This window comes from Scomber japonicus, chromosome 18 (assembly GCF_027409825.1).
Source record: "Scomber japonicus isolate fScoJap1 chromosome 18, fScoJap1.pri, whole genome shotgun sequence".
NCBI lineage: Eukaryota > Metazoa > Chordata > Actinopteri > Scombriformes > Scombridae > Scomber > Scomber japonicus.
Window position 1 is genome coordinate 22448182 of NC_070595.1, and position 20134 is coordinate 22468315.

The 20134-nt window shown below is 43.0% G+C and overlaps 1 protein-coding gene across 1 annotated transcript in view; it reads left to right on the plus strand.

The window, feature by feature from the left end:
• The window catches only part of adgrl1a (adhesion G protein-coupled receptor L1a), a 49170-nt gene extending 36726 nt beyond the window's left edge, over window positions 1-12444 (plus strand). Inside the window, exons 13-25 of the mRNA XM_053339163.1 lie at window positions 133-255; window positions 1153-1364; window positions 1467-1640; window positions 2234-2443; window positions 2997-3217; window positions 3516-3582; window positions 3761-3852; window positions 3988-4156; window positions 4333-4488; window positions 5618-5714; window positions 9792-9914; window positions 11360-11377; window positions 11540-12444. Of these exons, the coding sequence (XP_053195138.1) occupies window positions 133-255; window positions 1153-1364; window positions 1467-1640; window positions 2234-2443; window positions 2997-3217; window positions 3516-3582; window positions 3761-3852; window positions 3988-4156; window positions 4333-4488; window positions 5618-5714; window positions 9792-9914; window positions 11360-11377; window positions 11540-12444 (2567 nt within the window). The remainder of the gene's footprint in view (window positions 1-132; window positions 256-1152; window positions 1365-1466; window positions 1641-2233; window positions 2444-2996; window positions 3218-3515; window positions 3583-3760; window positions 3853-3987; window positions 4157-4332; window positions 4489-5617; window positions 5715-9791; window positions 9915-11359; window positions 11378-11539) is intronic.
• Window positions 12445-20134: the final 7690 nt, after the last annotated feature.

Consider the following 20134-nt stretch of genomic DNA (forward strand, 5'->3'; position numbering starts at 1 on the left):
TAATTATGGGTGGATATACTGCGTGAATAAAGTGAAGTTTGGACCACTGTTTGTGTGACACAGAATTATTGGATCTTTGACAACGCAGGAGTTTTAATAAAATATCTGTGTGTGCTGTGTTTCCACCATCAGATCTCGAGGTGCATGTTCTAAACACAGAGATGGACCTGCAGGACTTGTCTTTCCCGCAGAACTACGCCAGTGACAGCACTATTCAGCTTTCAGCCTCCACTATCAAACAGTACAGTCGCAATGGTCAGCAACCCTTACCCGCCCCCCTCCTCACCCCTACGACTGAAAAATTGTACTGTCCTGTGCAGCCAGCTCTCTTATGTTTCCATTTGCATTTTCATGCGAGCTTAAAACAGTCTGCATACAGTTGACTAAGTTATTGGTTCATAATAATAGGCTAATCAGATTAACAAAAGCGCTGAGACAATTTCTTTTCTTGATGGTTTCTTAACAGCAGTCTTAATAGAATAGCTGGGGAGGCGTGTAGATTACAATCGGCCCCAGTCTGACAGAGCAATCTCAGCACTCCCTCTCTTCTCTCTTCCCCATTCCATTCCCTCGCTCCGTCTCTCCTCCATCTTATCCCCCTCTCTCATCTCTCTGGTTTCCAACTCCCCCCCAGCGCCCCACCCTCCCCCACCCCCGACTCTGTCACCCCCCCCCCCCACCCCCCACCCTCCCCCAGCCCTCATCCCCTACCCTTTTCTGTTTTCTGTCTCCGCTCGGCTCTGCAGTGGGAACGAGATTAGAATGATTGAAACAAACGCACATGAAATATTCATATGGAATAATAAGAGATCTGTGAATGCTTGAGGGATGAATGTTCCATTGCCCTCCACATTAAATCTCGCTCTCTTCCACCAGTCAAAATGAAACGGTCCTTACCATCATTCTAACCTTCACTAACTCTCTCTCTCTGTCTCCCTCTCGCTCACCCTGTCACTCTCCACTCTCTATCTCTGTCTCTCTAACTGCCATTACCATATTATGCCCCCATTTCTGTATTTGGCCTTTTTTTTTCTCCGACTCTCTCTTCTCCTCCTCCTCCCCTCCTCCTCTATCATTTTATCTGTATTTCCCTTTTCATTTAACATGTTTTCACTTTCTATCTTTTATTCTGTTTCTCCTCCTCTCATGCAGGACAAGTCAAGGTGGTGTTCATTCTGTATAAAAACTTGGGATCCTTCCTGTCGACTGAGAACGCCACCGTGAAAATGGAGGTGGAGGCCGGGTCAAGCCACGATCGGAAACGCCTGGCGGTCAATTCACATGTAATCGCTGCCTCCATCAATAAAGAGTCCAGCAGAGTGTTTCTCACTGAGCCGGTGGTCTTCACACTCAAACATCTAAAGGTGGCCTAATTCAATCCTTCATCTCGCTTAATTTACATTCTGACGCATAAACCACTGTTAACATTCTCCATCATTTCTCTCTTTGTTTTCATTTTTCTGCAGCTGGAGAATTATTACACTCCAAATTGCTCCTTCTGGAATTACTCTGAGCGCTCCATGACAGGCCAGTGGTCCTCGCAGGGCTGCAGGCTGCTGGACACCAACAACACGCACACCACCTGCTCCTGCAGCCACCTCACCAACTTCGCCGTGCTCATGGCTCACCACGAGCCCGATGTGAGTAAACAAGGGCGTGGCAGACACACGGTTTTAAATGGAAGCCGAGTAATTTATGCACACATTAATTCGTGCGAGTAATAGCGTTCGCTCACTCTCAGTCACACACCCTCACACACATGCACATTAATGTACCCTCTCAAGGCTGACAAGCTCTTTGTTTTTGAATTTTCCCTTTTCCCTCTTTCCGACATTCAGGGAGGCACATGCTTGAAAATTCATGTCCTGCTACTTCTAGCTGACATTCACATGAATTTGAATGTCATGTTTGTTTGTTTTTTCAGGACATCTTGTCTCTTGTCTCAACATGTTAGGTCCTTGCATATATTTACAAATATTAAATAAAGCAATTTTGGTCTTTCTCTCCCCTCCCCCTTTTTCTGCCTATCTATCCCCATATTGTTTCTTCCTCCCACTGTTTTCACATACTACTCATTGTTCATCCTGCTGTCTTCCCAACACTTTGTCCAATATTTTAACCCTCTCTATTTGTCTGTCTCTGCTGTGTTTCTCTGGCCCCTTTTCACCCCTTTTTTTTCTCTTCACATTCTCAACCCCCTCATTTTCTTTACCCACCACCACCTGGACATCAGTACCCGGGGAGAATGCATGAACTCATCCTATTTGTGATCACCTGGGTGGGGATAGTCATCTCTCTAGTGTGTCTAGCCATCTGCATCTCCACTTTCTGCTTCCTGCGAGGCCTGCAGACCGACCGCAACACCATCCACAAGAACCTCTGCATCAACCTCTTCATCGCAGAGCTGCTCTTCCTCATCGGCATCGACAAGACAGATTACCATGTGAGTTTGCAGCAACATGAGCCTGATCGTACAGGAGAGAGAGAGAGAGAGATTGGCTTGTTCTCTTTAAAAAGATGTTTACTGCTCTCTTTAAAAAGCTTAGTAACTCAATACTTTAGCATGACATCTTCAAAACTTTTTCAGTATATTTCTTCCTCTAAAACGCAGTTGACATGTCTTATTAAAGTGACTCATAGGATCAGGTTAAGCTTTTGCTTGAACACAGCATTTTTACTGAGCGCTGACTGTGAACTTCTTACTTAAATTGAGACATTGCACGTGTCATTACATATGTTCTCTATACTCTATAACAAAATTACTGTACTGACTATTTAATTACCACCATATAGCATGGACTCACCCAGGGGGCAGCTTTTCATTTTTCCTCTAGTCATGTCCAAAACTACCTGATAGTAACTCTGTTCTGTCCTCTCCTTGTTTTTCACTCAGTTATATGCCTTGATCTCAAGTGTTTCTGCTCCTTCATCTTAATCTTTTCCTTCTTTCCTCTTGTTCTCCTCTCTTTCTCTCTATCCCTGGCTGCTATCCTCAGATTGCCTGTCCCATCTTTGCTGGCCTTCTGCATTTCTTCTTCTTGGCTGCCTTCTCCTGGATGTGTCTGGAGGGTGTGCAACTCTATCTCATGCTGGTGGAGGTCTTTGAGAGCGAGTACTCGCGCAAAAAGTACTACTATCTGTGCGGCTACTGCTTCCCCGCGCTGGTGGTGGGCATCTCCGCGGCCATAGACTACAGGAGCTATGGGACCAAGAAAGCGTACGTGTGAAGACAGGCCTTTTGCACCTGCAGATTGAGAAGTAGGATTATGCTATTCCCCCAGCTGGAAATGTAATATGCAGTGCTGTGTGAACGGCTCTTGCAACTCCCCGTGGACTGGCTTTTCTGAACACACTTAGCCAAAGCCTGATGATTAGCCTTCATAAGATAATCCGCAGAGACAGGGAAATTGTGTGTGCATGCTTGCCTGTATTTGTGCGTGTGTGTGTGTGCATGTGTCTGAGTGTTTTTGAGCTCAGTTGTGTGTAACTCTCTCTTTTCCTCTCTGCCACTCCAGATGCTGGCTGCGAGTGGATAACTACTTCATCTGGAGCTTCATTGGACCCGTTTCATTTGTTATTATGGTATTAGCTTTAGTGTCAGACAGTATTATTGCCCTCTCTATTTTCATGTAATGCAGTCAAACCTACCAAATGTATTTTACCATTTTGTGAGGTTCTTAACAATGCAAGGTCAGTATTTTAGAGTAGACTGTATGGTTCGCTGCACATTTATTTGATTCTTTCTATCTTCTGCCCTTAGCTCAACCTCATTTTCCTCATGATCACTTTACACAAAATGATCCGCAACTCCTCAGCACTCAAACCTGACTCCAGCCGCCTGGATAACATTAAGTGAGTTGACTCAGTAGTTATTTTTAGATTCAAAAAATAAAATAATGACAGACTACATTGGCAGATGAATTTCCAATCATGTCAATTAATATCAAATTATGATATATTTAACATTTCTGTGTCCACTGCCACCAGGTCATGGGCTCTGGGGGCCATTGCCTTGCTCTTCCTGCTGGGGCTGACGTGGGCCTTTGGCCTCCTCTTTATCAATGAAAACACAGTGATCATGGCTTACCTTTTCACCACCTTCAACGCCTTCCAGGGCATGTTTATCTTCATCTTCCACTGTGCCCTGCAGAAGAAGGTAACAATGCAATGTGTTCAGCATATGCAGTAATTGCAAAAAGTACATTTTGCTGTAGCATTCTGTTTCAAGCCTGTTTCTCTACTCTTGGGTCCAGGCTATTGAAGCTAACTGTTTGTGCTTATGAGTGACTTTAAAACCTGCCTGCTATGCCGGCTGTGTTGTTTTTTTTACAGGTCCATAAGGAGTACAGTAAGTGTCTGCGTCACTCCTACTGCTGCAGCCGCACCTCCACCACCAGCTCCCACGGCTCCCTGAAGAACTCAGGCCTGCGTGCCAACAACCGTTACTACAGCGGCAGCCAAGCTCGCCACGCAGCAGCCCACAGACAGGTGCAGGCAAGACAGACCCACACACATAAATGAAGGCACACACACAGAGCAGCGTGCACACGCTTTTTTTCATCTTTACACATCAATAAAGCTGCTGTTGGGTTTTAAAATTGTGTTTTTCTGAGAACAAATGAAAAGTAAATCTGCCTGTGCAGAAAGATGATTTTACTTGTATTCAGTGGAAATCAGGTTGTTTCAGTAGAATGAAACGAAAAATCAATTTTGTTGAATAAAATGACTTTTAGAACACTGTCAAAAATTGTGTCAAAACAGAATAAATAGCTTCGGAAACAAGGGAAATTTTCTCAAGTATTTTTTTCCCTTGTTTAAAAGGTCTGTTATATAAGACTCTGAAGTACAAAATGAGTGTGTCTGCGGAGGTTTGATTGCTGATCAATACCAATGACTCAGCGATTACTTTGTGATGAACTCACATTCACTTACTTATCTAACTTGTCATCCCACAATCACGTTGTTTCCAATAATAAAGACTATACATTTCAACACATTTTAATCTTTGTTAGAAAGCAGTGTCAAAGTGTTTTACATTGTGATATATAACCTGTCAATTAAGCACCTCTTTTACAAATCTGGTCTAATCAGCCAGCGTCCTCTGTTGGGAAAATTTTGCTTCACCATGTGTCTATCCATTACTGGCAGCCCTGTGTTTAATTAACTAATTAATATAGATATCCTCCAACTCCACATGCTATGTATAGACACAGACATCATGCAAGATACCCATAAATACTGTACATGCAGGCATGTTTGCAATGGCACAGACACATACACACACTGACAGTTGTTTGTCACAGTCAACAAACAAGCTTTCACCACAATGTAATAAGACGCTTCCAAAGAACAATTGTATCAGCCGCTGCAATCATGTCTTACACATCTTGAGTTTATTAGTGCCCCTCATGATAAGATGACATAGCTGTGTGCCTCTTTACTCGACGCCTCAATCTCTTTGTCTGCCGTGTTTGCCTATTGTTCTTTGTGGATTAGAGCGAGTCCCACAGTTTTGATTACAGCAGCCCCACTGAGTTACAAAGTCTACCCACCGCGTTTCTATATTTAACTTGTTGTCTGTTTGCTGCCACTCACTGCGCTCTGCTTCTTCTTCCAGAGTCGAATCCGCAGGATGTGGAACGACACGGTTCGGAAGCAGACGGAATCTTCTTTCATGGCGGGAGATATCAACAGCACCCCGACACTCAACCGCGGTGAGCCCTCCCTCTGTCACTGCTCTGCTTCCCTTCTGTTGATTTAATGCACGCTTAAATGCACACAAACACATTGATTCTAGAACACATATAGACATTAACTATTGACATGCACAACATGTGGGAACAGAGTGAACAGAACCACCACATCACAAGTGTTAAATGTGCTTATACAGCCTACTAATACTTGGTGTATTCAAATTCACTAAGTCCAGCTTGTCTTGCATACAGTGGACAGCAGGTAGTAGCATCAATATCTCAAATTGAATAACATGGAGCGAAGGCTACTTGGTGGGCGGTGGTTTTCAGTTTATAGTGCACGGACGGCCACTGGTCAGTAAAAGCACTTAACAACAGCAGAAATGTATCTAGCTTGACCGCTCACACTCAGGTTATGTGAATGTGTGTGTAAGTGTATGGTGTAGTTTCCATTACTGAGTTCATGTTCCTGCCAGAAAACCTACGCAATGAACTCCCATTACTGTAATTATGAGGATTTAAGTGCATTCATCATTTTTAATTATTTAAAGTCAATAATATTAATTTTATTCAGGAAGAATTAATGCATGAAAAATGATTCACTTGATCACATCTTAGATTACTTTCATTACAGCGTAATCCTCTTTCGATTCCGTAACCATCACAAACTGCTACAGTATGCAGACATTTGCAAGTGAAAAGAGAGTCATCAAAGAAGAAAGAGTTTCATGGTTTTAGTTTATTGACAACAATCTAATATATTTGTTCAAAAAAAGACGAGCAGACTTTGTCAGCAATAAAGTAATTATGTGCTGGACATTTTTCCATGTTTACACAGACCTCCAACGACGTGCATTTACTTTTCAAACTATTTAAAAAGTAAAAAGTACCAGAGACACATAGTTTAGAAAACTCAATAAATATCAATAAATGAAAATGTAGATTATAAAACTATATTAAGATGTCCTCACTCTATCAGGGAATATTGGTAGCCATTGTTTAGCCTGTGCTTTAAAGTATGGAGGGTTTGGCTGCTCCCCAAATGAAAGAGGTAGCCTACTTCATGCCATGGCTCTACATAACAGAAAGGAATCCTTACCTGCTTTCAATTTAAATCTAAAAGAATGACATTTGGTGTCACAACTCTGAACTTGAACTTTACCAACCTTCTTAAAATAATCAAAAGGGGAAAAAAAGCTGGGAGCACTTCAGTGTACCGTATTATAAACAATAATTAATTGAATATGACATGCTTTGTCCTCAACTAGAAGCCAGTGAAGCTGCAAGAACAGACATCTGCCAAAATGACCCCTAGGATCAAGCCCAGGGATAACGCTAACCAGTTTGTTTTGTGCTACTTGAAGATTCTATTTCAAAAGCTTTTGTAAGGACACACTGCCATGAACTAACAGCACTGTCAACATAATATTGGATCAGACAGGATTTAATAATTTCAGACTTTCTCTTTCAAATATGTTTGCCTCTATATGACATTTACCTTGAGGCCATAGCAGCATTTTGAAACTACTGACACAATATCAATCTTAAGGTCCAGATCGGAGTCCTTCCTTAGCTTTCATACTGATATTGGAAGCGTCAGTCTTGATAGCCAGGTTGCTATTCTATTTAATAAAATTTCCTGTATCTTATCTTTATCCCTATTAGACACCAGGATAACTGAATTGTCTTCATAAAACAACAAAGAACTGGAGCAGGTTACTATTTTATTAATAAGCAAAATAGGTACAGAGCCCAGAACTCTGCCTTGAGGTACTCTGCTGACAATGTTAAAAGGCTCAGAGAGGTTCTCACCAACCTCAAAATCTGTTGTTCATTTTTCTTCAAACCATCATTAAAGGGAAATATTGTGATGGTGCTATATTGTGAGAAAGCTTGTGGTTCGAAGCCCTGGTTTGAACTCTGTTTTCTCAGCCTTTTATAGTTGCATGGGATCAATCACATCCCGTATCCTATTTGCAGGGCACCAGCAGTACTTTAAGAGCAAAATAAGTGAATAATGTGTGTGGAGTCACTGATTGTATCAGCCTCAGCAACTGGTTGCGTCAGTGACACCGAGACGATCAAGGTTGGCTCAGGTTCCAGATTGGGGTGTGTGAGAGTTTGTGTGTGTGTGTGTGTGTGTGTGTGTGTGTGTGTGTGTGTGTGTGTATTTAGAAGGGGGTTGTTGTTGATGATGACACAGAGGCAGTTGCTAAATCAACCGTCACTCTCTATGCTAATTTCATCCATTTTGTTTTTAATGAACTGATTAGCGTGTGAGCGAACAGGGGGTAATTATTCTAATTGAGTAGAGTGACAGGAGCAAGGCAGGGGATGAGGAAGAGGGGTGCTACGAGTGAGCTAGATGGATGAGAGGTATGTGTATGTATTTCTGTTTGTGTGTGTGTGTGTGTGTGTGTGTGTGTGTGTGTGTGTGGTTGGGCGGGCGGGCGGGTCGGTTTCCGGGGCCTCGTCACGATAGAGCAATCACCAGGTCTGGAGGAAACGCACATTGTGGATCATTCCATGGTGTGCTGTCAAACACAAACAACTGTGCTGTGAAGCCTTTATTTTCTGCACTTCTAAGAAAAGTTTGTCAGTTGGCAGAAAGTGAAAGACAAAGAGAATCGCAGGAGCGGGGGGGGATAGAAAGAGAGGCACTATCATGGAGGAGTAATTAAACAGGCAAAACCTGCAGTAGAGAGGCTGCATTTTTATCACTGGCATCTGGAATCTCTTTGATTTCTCCACTTCACTTCTTTATGAACCGCAATCTCTTCCTGACGATAGTTATGTGTCCAGAAGACGAGGCACGCAGTACACACACTCACAGCCTCCCATGATTCCACTTGTCCTACTTTCTCTCTCCACTTAGAGCTAGTTCCTTTAATTTTCTACAGGATATTCCTATGAGGTACACACAGACAACTAATCCCAACTAATTTGGTGGTTTATGCCTGTCAAATAAATAAATTAAAAAAATTCTGGCATGAGAAACTGAGAAAATGTGGTTGAATCGACACAGCAGAACAAGCCAGAGAGTGGAAGGAGAGGGGTTTGTGAGGCATGCCAGAAAGATAAACAGGGGAAGTGTAAGAGGAGGGAAAATGACAAATAAATAACTGTGTGAGTGCATATATTCTTTTTTTTCTCTTTTTTTTTTTTTTAAATTCCCTGCTCCCTTGCTATGTGATGAACGGTAGGCGTGAGACCTGAAGGTTGCACTTAGCCTTGGACTACTCTCCGTCATGCTGTCCTATTTTTAATTTCATGGCATTTCTGTTCGAGTTGCCTCAGGCTCGAGCCATACATGGGCATTATACAACATTCTCAGTGTGCCATTTCTGTGAATTATATTTGTCTTGTAGTGGCATTCACATTTCACTGTGAAATTAACTGTTTCAATGGTTGCACCCCTAGACTACATAATGGCATGCATTACTGTTCTCCCCCTCTTCGACTATATTGTCAGTAGCCAAAAGAAAAAAAAAAGAACGGCAAAGCTCCAAACAGTACCTTTCCCCTGCAATTGTATTTTTACTCAAAGGTTACAACTAGCAGGCATAAACATTGAGGAGAACACTGTGAAATGCATTACTCCATAAAGCACAGCATAACAAAAATAACCCCATCTGAATAATCTTGGCAGCATGTGGTGCAGTGGTTGGCATTGTTGCCTCTCAGCAAGAAGGGTTCAAACTTCAGCCGTTCCAGGTCCTTTTTGTGTGGAGTTTACATGGGTTTCCTCCCACCATCAAAGACATGTATGTTAGGGTTAATACTCCCGTGAGTGCCTCTGACCACTGGCACTGACAAAAGAGCTGGAGTAGGTCCGTAGGCACTGCACCACAGCTGGGCACCGGACCGCGGCTGCCTCTATTTGTAAGATGGGTCAAATGCAGAGGATAGATTTCATTTCATTGTGTAGGACTGCTGAGAAATAACAATAAAATTATTAAACTTAATAAAGAGTAAATTATATGATTTTTATTATTACTGAGTCTGGAAATGTGAATTTCAAAACCTGTTATTTGAAGCAAAGATAGGAGCCTATTCATGATAATGTACATTTTTAAAATTTTTGTTTGTGTGTTGCAGCAACCATGGGCAACCATCTCCTCACGAACCCGGTGTTACAGACTCGCACTGGTACCTCTCCTTACAACACTCTGCTGGCCGAGAGCTTCACCCCACCTTCACCTGGTGTCTTCAACTCTACTGGTTAGCTTCTCATGAACGCACCAGTCTGTGTGTGCAGTCTTGTCAGCGCGTGTGTATTATGCGCTCAGCTTCCTGTCTTATTGTCTGTTGCTCTGTCAGTAGTTTGACATGGTATACACACACTCACCGCTGTGTTTGAGTGTTCACTGTGTGTGTGAGTGCGTGTGCGAGCCAGTTTGTGTGGGTTTTTTTTTTTTTCAGACTATGTAGCTGTCAGTCTGATTCACTAGGCTGAGCAGAACAGAGCCAAACAGTGCCTACAGCCTAACCAGCCATCTGGTCAGATCTTGAATCTTCATAAGAACAGCCGCAAATTGATTAGAAGTTTAGGTACAGCTGTGACTGCCAGAAATCTTGAGGACGGTTTTCCTGTTGCCAAGCAAAAAAAAAAAAAGTCAGCTTAAATCATGACGGCCGTAGAAAGGGATCAGACAGCTCAGTGGTCAGGGACATTCCATCTGGATGTAGGTCAGTCAGGTGTGAGTGCTCACTGTAAGTGCCCGTGTATGTGTGTGTGTGTGTGTGTGTGTGTGTGTGTGTGTGTGTGTGTGTGTGTGTGTGTGTGTGTGTGTGTATACTTGCTTGTATCTCATATTGGGACTCTTTAAACAGCCTGATAATCTTGTTTTATTGCAATGCTGCATTCCCAGTCTACTCATTTGATGCAATAACTGCTGAATTAGACATGTTCATGTAATTGCTCAACTACAGTGATGTGTGTGTGTGTGGCTGATAGCTGGCAGAGAGTGTACCCGCACAGTATCAGGCCTAGTGTCTGAGGATTGAAATTTGAGGCGGCGATTCTGTTAAATATTTTACAGCCTCTCCGCACAATACGTCAAGCCTGATGGCCACAAGCCTGGCAGCTAAGACATTTTTAGAAGAGAGTGGGAGAGGAAGTAGGGAGAGTACTTCATTAGAATGTCTAATTATCCACACCACCACCGAAGAAGAACGTTGATTAAAGTCATACTACACATTAAAATTTAATAATGAACATGCTTCTGACTTTTTGGGTGGTTGTGGTGTTTGCTTTGCTCTGTGTTGGTAATTTGAGAGAAAAAGCACTTCATTTGTGTTTTGAAGGCAAGTCGTGAAATAAACATTACTGCTATACTGTACTAGGTTTTGTATGAATTATGTATATAACCAGGTGTCACTGACAGTAAATAAATATCCAATGTATTTTCTGTGGCAACACTAAGTCTGCATAAATCAGAGTTAATGTGATTGTGTGTATGTTTGTGTTTGTGGCAAGGTTGGATATGAGAGTTTGAAGGAGACAGAGAAAAGGCTAAAGGGGCAGATGGATTTTTATTCCATTAATGGCCCTATTTAAAATTCCTTAAAAATGAATACATCAAGTTAATGTGTATCATTAAAGGACATTTACTAACTTGTGTCTTTCATTTTATTCTCTCCATGACTTTCCCCTGGATGCACAGGAACCTTTCGTGACCCAAGTAAGTGTACTTTTCCTCATTTCACATCACTGTAAACTACTCCAGTTTAAATTTTACCATATGATATTTGTTCTTCTCTTCCTGACATTTGAATCTCATTGTATGATAATAACGCTGAAATTCTCTCTCCTCTGTCTCTCTTATGTTTGTGTTTGGGTCCAGAGAGCACTTTATCTAAGGCCCGTGACCCCTGTGGAATGGAAACCCTGCCGCTGAATGGTAACTTCAATAACAGCTACTCCTTACGCAGTGGCCCAGGGGGTGTAGGCGGCGGCAGCTGTGATTTCCTAGGTGGTGGGGGTGAAGACAGTCCCCCGCCCCTCCTTAATCCCCGCAGCTCAGAAGCCCTGGGAGGTGGAGGCATTCGACGAAACCTCTCTGATGCCGCAGCCTTTGAGAAGATGATCATCTCTGAGCTTGTGCACAACAACCTGAGAGGTGGTGTTGGAGGAGGTGATGTAGGGGACAGAGTGTGTGGCAGCCTGGCCAGGGGACGTCCTCACGTTGGGGTTGGAGGGGGCACAACGGGGGTCGGGCCAGAGCCGTCGATAAGCATAGATGAAGATGAGGACTTTCTGAGAGAGGGGCGGCAGCGCACCCCGCAGGATGTGGAGCTGCTATATAAAGCTTTGGAGGAGCCACTGCTATTACAACGTGCCCAGTCAGTCCTCTACCAGAGCGATCCAGAGGAGTCAGAGAGCTATACGGCCGACCTCACCGAGAGTCTGGGCCACAGTGGCCACAGTGGCCAGAGTGCTGGCGGGCAGGGAGGCAATAGAGCTCCTGACTCCCCGGCCCGTGACTCCCTGTACACCAGCATCACCAACCTGCGAGACTCACCATACCCCGACAGCAGTCCTGAGCCCCTGGAGGTGGTGCCTCGCTCGGCCCAGCCCCCTGAGGAGCTGTACTACAGCTCCGGCAGGCCTGCCCTGGGCTCTCGTGGGGCCCCCATGCAGACCTTCTACCAGGCCCCACCCCGGAGACCGAGTGGGGAGGGACACCAGGCTCAGGAGCCTGCCCACAGCGAGGGAGACGGACAGATGCAGCTGGTCACCAGCCTGTGACTGGAGCCTGAAGGAGGAAGTTGGGGACTAATGTGATGGCCATTGTCGCCTCCTAGCCCATCTCGTTCTCACGTCTCTCCACTTTCTGCTTGTTTGGTTGCCTTTCTTTCTCTTGACTTTTATTTAACTAACAGATGAGCAAACAGAGTGACCTTCAGGGGGAGTTTTGGCTGACTCTGCAGAAGCAGCCTTTATCTTTGACCTTCCCCTATCTTATGGAGATGAGTGATGGGTATTTTCCAGAGCATTCATCTGCTCTCTCCAACCTCCCCAGTCCTCCCCAGTTCCTTTGGTACTTTAAGGCCAAGTTCAGCACTCTGAATGTACCGATCCACCCCCCTTTACCTTCAGATATTTCAAAACTTTTAAACTTTGTTAAAGTTTTTTATGTAATTTCTCGTCAGACCTGCCTCCGGAGATGGGAAATATCATTTTATATTTTATCTCATTTCTCTTTCGTACCATCCATAGGTCTTTTTTCAGTCATCATATGATAGGAGTACTTAGCTGTGGAGACAGGGAATATAGTACACTATTATAACCTAAAAAATGTCTCAAAGAAAGCTCTTCATTGTTGCCAAAAATATCTTTTATTGAGCCAGAACAGAAACTAGAACATTCACAAGGCAAACACGCACTCACATACACACACACACATATACACTCACTTATCCAGAAGTGCTCATTACTGAACATCAAAAGTGAAAACAGTACTCCATCTAAGTAAAAGGGAGCAAGAGCTTTTGTTCCAAGCAGGCAGTGGGAGCTGATTAAGTGTAGTTGCCTTCATTTTCTCTTGCTGTGAATCGACGACTATGTACAGAAGTGGAGTAGAGGCAGAGGCACTGCACCACCCCTCCAGAGCAGGAGAACATTCACCCATATGACTGGCCAATCCTCTCCACTGGTTGTTTGCTTTAGGCATTTGAAAAGTTAAATGACTGCCTTGCTATCATTTTGGAGAGTATTCATTTTGTTGACTTTGGATCTGCATCCTCTGGGGGCTGCAAGTGCGGATCGGTGTCCCCCCTCCTCTCCCCCTGTACTTTGCTGTTAGAGCCTAGCCAGATGAAATGGACTTGATTCCCATGTGTGGTTGTGACAAGCAAGACTGTAATTGTCGCAAACGCACTGGTCGACCATTTGGTATAACTCTGTACATAGGAACCACACATGAATCTACTTTATTCCTACTATGTAAATAGAGACACCAGATGATCAAAAGCAACAAAAAGTAACAAATACTATGAGAAATGACTTCTTGTACTGCAACAAACCGACGAAAGAAAAAAATAAAATGTTTTGGAGTTTGTGACCTGAATGATACACTCTATCTCTCTTCCCTTTTGCTTGATCTCTCACTCTTCCGTGCCCCAGCACTGTGCCATTCAGTGAAATCCAATGGAGAGAGAGAGGCGGAGGGCGAGAGAGAGAGAAAGAGAATTTATGACGTGTAGTAGATTTTATTTATACAAATTAAAAATGGAACTAAAAAATCCTGGCACAATTTTTATGTAATATAATTCATTACATGTTGTTAATATTTGACCTTTGACATTCCCAGGGTGGAATTGCCTAGGGCAGCGAGGGGCAGAAGGTGTGGGGCAAGCGAGATAGATTTTGTCAAATGTCATACTGTGCCTCACAGGCACGATAAAGCATTGTGGGTGAATGACACCATCCATGAAGTGATTTGGTTTGTTCTTGTATTATTTGAAAGATACCAGTATAACCAGATGACTTACTTTTAACATGGGTTTTTAGCATGAATGATAATGACATTTGTTTTTGCTATCGGACAATATTGCATTGTGCTGTTTCTTAAAGATAGTTCAGCATTACTCCAGAGCCTAATGTGACAATTCATTAATTTCCTGTGTGCATGTGTGGGTGTGCATGTGTGTGTGTGTGTGAATGTATGAACATGTGTCTAGAGTGCCTGCTTGTGTGTTAAGTGTCCTGTGTGTGTGTGTGTGTGTGTGTGTGTGTGTGTTTTGTAAGTGCACACACATTTGAAAGGCTATATTTTTTATGACGTGAATTGAATGAAACGTCATACAAGGGAGGGAGGGAGGGGGGGTACTCATCTGAGAGAGCTGCCATTACTTTTTCACATCAAATGGAAGTTGCTCTTACCGTGGTGTTCAGGTACAAGGAGGACAGGAGAAATCAGACTGCCTCGGGAGACATGAGATAACCATATACCATGAAAATGACAAGCAGGGTTGACTGATCGGGAAGAACATGTTTCCAATATGCCACCTTATGCAAGCGATACATTTGAGAAATTAGCTGTCAAGAGAGAGCCACTCATGAGGCTCCTTTCATGCAGCTGCAATCTGTCTGACCTTTAAAAAACTGAGAGTTTGCCTTCTTCTACGATTTATTTATAGGTATTTGTTATGGTTTATTTATCAGTTTTTATGTATGTTTTTCAAATATTTATTCACATTTATTCATGACAGTTTTTTTTCTTTTGTTTTTTTTTTCCTGACTGCTTCCCTCGTAAACCTGCGGCAAGCGAGAGTGTGATGTGTGGATTGAACGTGAGCAGAAAATAGATGCATCCACAGCAGTGTGACATTTGGCTAGGGCCTGACTGTCCCACTTCTAAAGCAAACCCAAAGGACAGCTTTTAGCTTGGCTCCTGGGGCTAAAAGAGAGAGCGAGTGAGAGGGTTAAAGACAGACAAGGGAAAGGGATTACAAGGATTTGTCGCCATTTATTCCTGTTATTCAAATCACTTGTGTAAGTAAGATTGTATGAGCCGTGGAGCACGGTAAGGCTCAGAAATAAAAGGCCCTAGTATCATCACTTGAGCCATAGGGGGAACGTGTGCAATACTGGTTTGATGGTACATGACTTGGACTTGCAGCTGAACCTGGGAGTTTGTGTTTACAAATGAAAAGACAATATGCACATGTATTCTGCTCTGCTGCAGTGCTGCACAAAGTGAAGCATAGATCTTATGGCTCAGTGGTGGGGCACTGTGCCGAGGCAGCACTCACAGGTCAACTGAGGACAACTGAATGTATTTTAACAAGCAGGACTGAAGATATAACCATTCATATAAGACGGCCATCATTCCCATCACCATCATCATTAGCTCCATCCCTCCCTTATTGTATTTGACATAATGTGCTGATGCTGATCTATGCTGCTCAGCTGGGACCTGCCCTATGGAGAAACACTGTTTAGACTGACATTTCCCATGAGAGAAGGAATGTGCGTCACCTTGGGCCTGCTTCTCTTTTTTTCCAACACCTCCATGCCCCCACCCCCCACATCTCATCCCCATTTTAATATCAATCTCAATGGACTCCATTAGTGCAGCACTTCTTTGAGAGTGTTAATTTGTTTTGTCAAAAGCTTTGTTTATCCCAGATTAATATCTCAATAAACAGAGGAGTGCTGCACTGTGGTAAATGATAGTGATTATACAGTAGAACATCTGCGGCCCACGCTGTTGGACGAACGATCACACAACGGGAGTTTCTCCACCATTCAAAGCCCTCCAAACCTCTGATTACAATAATAACACCGTGGGTACTAATTTACTGCAGTGTTCTCGCCTTCGCTCTCTTTCCGGCTCTCCTTTTCTTTCTTTGAGTACAAATGATTGACACAATTCCCATCCCATGCCGTTGGAAAGCTTGACATGCGTGTACTCCAGCGGTTTGGTAGAAAGTTGTTTAAAAAGTGGGATGCCCAACCTTTGACACAGCGCTGTGTCACCCCCTGAAGCTTAGTGTCAGTGGAGAGTGAGCTGTGGCATTGTTCAGTCTATCATTAGACAGCAGAGGTCCCAGCAGGCCGACAGTCTGTTCACTTGCAGTTGACCCTTTCACACACAGATCTTTTTCATTTTATTTTTTATTTGTGATTTGTGTGGCCCATATCACACCATGAGGGTGGATGTGATACTGGTGTGTGAGTTCACTGGCAGTGGGGCTGCAGAGGGTCATTATGTCTGCAAAGATTGGCCCAAGAGGGGACAGAGCAGAGATGTCACAAATTCATAGCTATAGGCACTGGCAGTGAGCGCTAGAGGATGACTGGTGAGGAGGAGGGAGGGGGGTGGTAGGGGGTTGTTGTATTGAGGTTGTGCAGGGTCGGATCTCAAGATAAGAAGATGAATGTGCTGCTTTATTTCAGATGGCTTTCTGTTGGTGGTTTGCAGCGGGTTATCACATTATGGTTAAAATTGGTCAAGCTGGCATGTCAGATATCATGTTTGTTCACAAAATATAACAAATGTGTTTGTAGTGGGGGAACGATGATGTGCTTGTTGTTTGGTCCAATGAATGCTTCCTTAAAAAAATGTGAAAAAGAATCCACTGCCGCATCAGCCAATTAAAGTGAGATTTTTAGAGTGCTAACAAATGCAACTGGATTTTCCTATAGAGATTTTTAAACCACAAATGTAAACAATGATAAAGTAGTACTATTTTGTTATTGGTCTCTTGTTACGTGTCCACATGACTACTATACAGTACTTTTAGAGAGTATATAGAGTAGTTTTAAGCATATGTAGGGGTATGGCATAAACACCAATGATGAGAATTGTGCTGTTTCTCTTTTGTGTTGAATACGTGTATGTGGAGCTGTGCCATTAAGTCAGGGCAGCGGCCATTTTTGATGAACAGGGTAGAACTAACAGAGGATGGGGTTCTCCAAATGTTAAACCTGGGAGGCCCCTTCTACAAAGAGACCCTCAGGTCCAAAACCAAAACAAACATATCTTTTGACGCACAGACATCTATTATATTATACACATTCAGTCAGGTAGGTAGTCTTAAATACAGTGTACACTAAAGTGGAGGTAGACATGGGTTTGCTGTTTACATGTTAACAGCCATCCATATTAGGCTGGAGCAGGCTGAATCTGTAGGCATGATTATTTCTATTTCTTCCTTATCCTTCACTGGGTGCACTGTCTCAGAGTGTGGAGGAGCTGAACTTTACTTGTATGTGTAGTAATCTCCATAACATGATGGTTCATTGGGCAGAAAAATCACAGTCTGTGTCAGACATCAGAGGTGGAATGGCTGGGTATAGCAGGTGTGAATGGGATACTCTGAGTATCAGCTAAGAGCTGTATTAATTAGCCCAGAGCAGTAGAACCCGGTCAGTATTGGACAGCTCCTAAATGCTTAAAATTATGGGAGTAAATTATTGGGTACTTTTATGTAGTAGGCTGTAGGCAGTGATAGAAACAATCAGCACCGACATTGTGGGGCTCTACATATAGCACCATTTCCAAAGCTTTCTGTGATTTTTTATACGAAATTGGTCATTTATCATGTACCGCTGAGACATTTGTAATCTAAAACCTTGATTCTGTTTCTATTTTCTTTGAGGAATGATGTTCATTTATTTTATTTTCTTTTTTCTTTTTACTCACAGTCATTGCTTTGACAGCTGTCTGGGCCAAAGGGGATGATTTTCTGTGAGTGTTTGCGTCATCGCAGGTTTGAGCGACCTTGTATCAGCACATATTAATAAAAAACTATTGAAAATATATGCAGTTCATGCTTCAGGATTTCTCTGGGAACATTTTCACAGGGCTCAATTTTGGTGTGTGTGTCTGTGGTTTGATGAGCAGCATAATTGCTTGTGTGCTTGTGCATGTGCGATAAAAGCGTAACAGCACACATATCATTATTAATCTTTTACTGGGCCATATGCATTTAAACTTCAATATACCTTCCTCATGATTCAAACTGGGAATGAAAAGACGTCTTTAAGCACTAATACTGTGGTTATGTTTTATTCATGAGCTGGACTGCCGGTTACAACAGCACCGTGCTGCTCATCTGTGAACCATGGGAAGCAGGGGACTGAAGCCAAGCAACCGAGCCCCTTCCTGAGTCAGCTCCCCTTTGAACCACACGCTGTATGCATATGCAGATTTGACCTGATGGTTGGGTTGATGATTCCGTCAAACACTGGTCTGTGTCCAAAACATACTACACAAAGGGATCTAAGTAATGCAGAAAAAAGCAAGCTGTCAATTTAGGAGACAAAACCCCGAGTTGCAACACCCGTGGTGTTTGGACAGGGACTAATACTGTACAAGCTTTATGCACCAGGGAGGATGAGAGGACTGGTCTCATACTAATCTGAGGAAAGCAAGGCTTTGTTTCACTACAGTAACCCTGAGTCAGTATGACCAAGAACAGCTACAGTGATGCTTTCAACCATCTCATATGTATGTGTATGTACATGCATACCTGTGGGCATACTTGCTCAGGTGGATTCAGTTTTACAGAGCATCAGTCAAGGTAATTAATCATACAGTCTGTTGTGATCCCTGATGTAATCTTTTAATAACCGTGGTGTGAATACAGCTTCTGACTTCTGAATGCAGCACTGTTTGCTTGCAGCTGTCTGCTAAGCCACGACGGCGCACAACAGTAGGCGACCTTTACTACGCTCTGGAGTAAGCATAAACATTGTGATCAGCTAGAGATCAGTTAGGGATAACACATACATAAGTGACTGGGTTATTGCGGCCCATCTTGTTTCCCTTAAGCCTTCTTATCCCCGATATGGTGTGATCAGTGTTAGCTCCCACTGAGTGTTGTTTCCTTGACTGCTCATAATCCTGGTCACAGTGGCGTGTGATTGGTAACTAATTAGCTGATATCTAGTTATTATGAGCATCAGACCATGGAGAATTCATCCATAATTACAGCCTTCCACCGACTTTGCCTCACCCGTGTACCTGTTTTGTTTTCATGTCATGCTGCATGCTGTACATGTACGATGACATGTGATGATCCACCCCCTACCCATCCACCCATCTGCCCAGCTCCTGTCTCACTCATGTCCCCTCAGTGAAACTCCCTGAGCGGGGAGACCCTGGAGCCTTGACCATTCAGTCACCCACACTTTTTTTTTCACACTCTGACTCAACAAACATGAGCAACAAAGCCTCTTAACCCTGACACACGCACTTCCTGGCACTCAGTCCATCTAAAAGGTAAAAAGGGGGCTTTTTCAAGGTCATTGCACATTTAGGGAAGCTTAAAATAGACTCAAGACATTGACAAATCAAGGCTCACAGCAACTCTCAGCAGATCTCAAGAGACAGAGAAAAGGGATGCATTGAATTCAGACTGAACCTCTGAGTATTTGTGTGTTACGTTAATTACTATCATACATCAAGCCACCGGGCCAACAAATGTTTTAAGTACTGCAACATATATAACACTTAAATGACCTAGTGATGCGCAGTAGACTTGGTATCCCTTTATTGGCCGATTAACACATCAGAGCACCATACCAGAAAATATAGTTATCAACCCAAATACAGACACTGATTGCATTGAAAATCCACAATTGTCAATCAGCAGTATTGTAAAGCAATGTTAGCCCACTCACAGCAGTTTATTACAGAGAAATAAGATATATACTTTTAAGTGTTAGTAGAATTTTGAATATTCAAACTAGCACAATTGGAAATAAGTATACATGAATGTATTTTCTTCACTCAGCAAAATGGTGTAATTCTGTGGCTTATGTTGCACAGTGTTGTAAAAGTCATGACTATTTACTGCCCCCTTATGGTGAAAGGTTAATACTCCAAGAGCAGTGTTGACTTCAGTTTATAAACCAAAGAAGAAATGAATTGAAATCCAGACAGGATTAAACACTTTATTTCAAAACATCATTTTACTGTTTTCAT